This window comes from Calidris pugnax, unplaced genomic scaffold (genome assembly GCF_001431845.1).
Source record: "Calidris pugnax isolate Ruff unplaced genomic scaffold, ASM143184v1 scaffold452, whole genome shotgun sequence".
Lineage (NCBI taxonomy): Eukaryota > Metazoa > Chordata > Aves > Charadriiformes > Scolopacidae > Calidris > Calidris pugnax.
Genome location: NW_015091185.1, coordinates 64,238 through 66,552, shown reverse-complemented (window position 1 = coordinate 66,552; position 2,315 = coordinate 64,238). Strand labels below are relative to the sequence as shown.

Below are 2,315 nucleotides of genomic sequence, written 5' to 3'. Positions count from 1 at the left end.
CCCCCCCCTCCCTGCCACCCCCACCTTGTCCCCCCATCCTTGCCATCCCCATCCCTGCCAACTCCTTCTGCCACCCCATCCCTGCCACCCCTGTCCTATCCACCCCATCCTTACCATCCCCATCTTCTCACCCCATCCTTGCCACTCCATCCCTGCCACCCCCATCCCTGCCACCCTCATCTTTATCACCCCATCCCTGCCACCCCCATCCGTGTTCCTGCCATCCTTCTGCCACCCCATCCCTGCCACCCCTGTCCTATCCACCCCATCCCCACCACCCCCATCTTCTCACCCCATCCCTGTCACCACCATCCCTGCCACCCCCATCCCTGCCGCCCCCTCCTTGTCCCCACCGCCCCGTGCAGCCGGAGGAAGGTGGCCACGTCCTGCTCCCGTCCCTGGGCGCCAGGGTCCCTGTGGCGGGTGCGGAGCCAGCGCCGGCGCCGGTGCGTGTGGTAGGTCTTCTCGGTGGCGTGCCACGATGGCGGGGGGCTACCGGTGGCCACACTCACCCCGTACTGCCAACCTGGGGCACCAAGGTGTCCTCCTCACCACCGCTGCCACCAACCCATGGGGTGGCCGGTGGGGACACCCACTCACCAGCCTCATCCACGGCCCCCGCCACGTCCACCCGCCAGCCATCGGTGACGTGCCAACCCTGGGGACATGCCACCTCCTCCTTGGGTGGCACCGCCGCGCCGCTCTGCAAAACGGGGTGAAAACGGAGCTCTGATCATAGAATCATAGAATCACAGAATGGTTTGGGTTGGAAGGGACCTCAAAGATCATCAAGTTCCAACCCCCCTGCCCTGGGCAGGGACACCTCCCACCAGAGCAGGTTGCTCAAGGCCCCATCCAGCCTGGCCTTGAACCCCTCCAGGGATGGGGCAGCCACAGCTTCTCTGGGCAACCTGTTCCAGTGTCTCAGTCTCTCAGTGTCTCTGATGTATTTGTGTCACACACACCCCCCACAAGGTGTCCCCCAGGTTGTCACCCACTTACAGCATCAGTGGTGGCCACGGTGGCTGGTTGCCACTGGCCACCGAGTGGCCGGCTCTCATTCTCATAGACCTCCTCCAGCACCTCGCTCACGTTGGTCTCCGTGTCCAGCAGCAGCCTTGGGGACAAGGTGACCATGCTGGTGTCACCCCTCCTCAATGAGTGTCCCCCCCAAGGTGGCAGGGTGGGTGTCACCCACCCCGGAGGACTCACCTCCGCTGGGGCTCCACGGTCCAGGCTCCGTCCCAGCGCCAGCCCTTGGGGGGACGGATTCGGTGCCGGGGGACCCCCACTTTGCCGGCGCTGTCGGAGAAGCTGGGGCACCCCAGAAGCCCCCGGGGACCCCACTTGCCCAGTAGCTTGGTCTGGTTTTCATACTGGGAGGGGACACACGGGGTTGAGGGGGGCTGGGGGGGGTGAGGGCACCCTGGGGTGGTCCCCCCTCCCCACCCCAGGGCTCACCGTCTCGGCGTAGACGCGCAGGGTGCCCTCCAGGAGCCGTGGCAAGTCCCCGCTGTGGGCCACTAGTCCCAGCCACAGCCGCAGCCGGAGCTGGGCATGGATGTCCCCGGAGCCCTGTGACCCACACGGGGGGGACATGGAGGGGACATGGGGAGGGGACATGGAGATGTGGAGAAGGTCCAAGAGGGACATAGAAGGAACACAAAGGGGACATGGAGGGGGTACGGGGGGACATAGAGGGGAGATGTGGAGGAGACATGGGAAGAGGACATGGAGCAGGCGTGGAGAAGGTCTAGGGGGGACAGAGGGGACAGAGGAGACATGGAAGGGATGGGGAGGGGACATGGAGCAGACATGGAGAAGGTCCAAGAGGGACATAGAAGGGACACGGGGACATAGAAGGGATGTGGAGGGGACACAAAAGGGACATGGATGGAATGTGGAGGGGACATGGGGGATGTGGAGGGGACATGGGGAGGGGACATGGAGCAGACATGGAGAAGGTCTAGGGGGGACACAGGGGACATGAAAGGGATGTGGAGGGGACGTAGAAGGGACATGGAGAGGGTACGGGGGGGACACAGAGGGGAGATGTGGAGGGGACATGGGGAGGGGACATGGAGCAGATGTGGAGAAGGTCTAGGGGGGACATAGAGAGGACAGAGGGGACATGGAAGGGATGGGGAGGGGACATGGAGCAGACATGGAGAAGGTCTAGGGGAGACACAGGGGACATGAAAGGGATGTGGAGGGGACGTAGAAGGGACATGGAGAGGGTACGGGGGGGACACAGAGGGGAGATGTGGAGGGGACATGGGGAGAGGACATGGAGCAGACATGGAGAAGGTCCAAGA

General features: G+C 64.1%; 1 protein-coding gene across 1 annotated transcript in view; it reads right to left on the bottom strand.

Annotated features, from left to right (window-relative positions):
- Window positions 1–1,760, bottom strand: part of LOC106898320 (fer-1-like protein 5) — a 6,026-nt gene extending 4,266 nt beyond the window's left edge. Inside the window, exons 1-5 of the mRNA XM_014959496.1 lie at window positions 1,462–1,760; window positions 1,213–1,376; window positions 1,003–1,117; window positions 601–703; window positions 354–526 (exon numbers count right to left, since the gene is read on the bottom strand). Of these exons, the coding sequence (XP_014814982.1) occupies window positions 354–526; window positions 601–703; window positions 1,003–1,117; window positions 1,213–1,376; window positions 1,462–1,653 (747 nt within the window). The 5' untranslated portion in view covers window positions 1,654–1,760. The remainder of the gene's footprint in view (window positions 1–353; window positions 527–600; window positions 704–1,002; window positions 1,118–1,212; window positions 1,377–1,461) is intronic.
- Window positions 1,761–2,315: the final 555 nt, after the last annotated feature.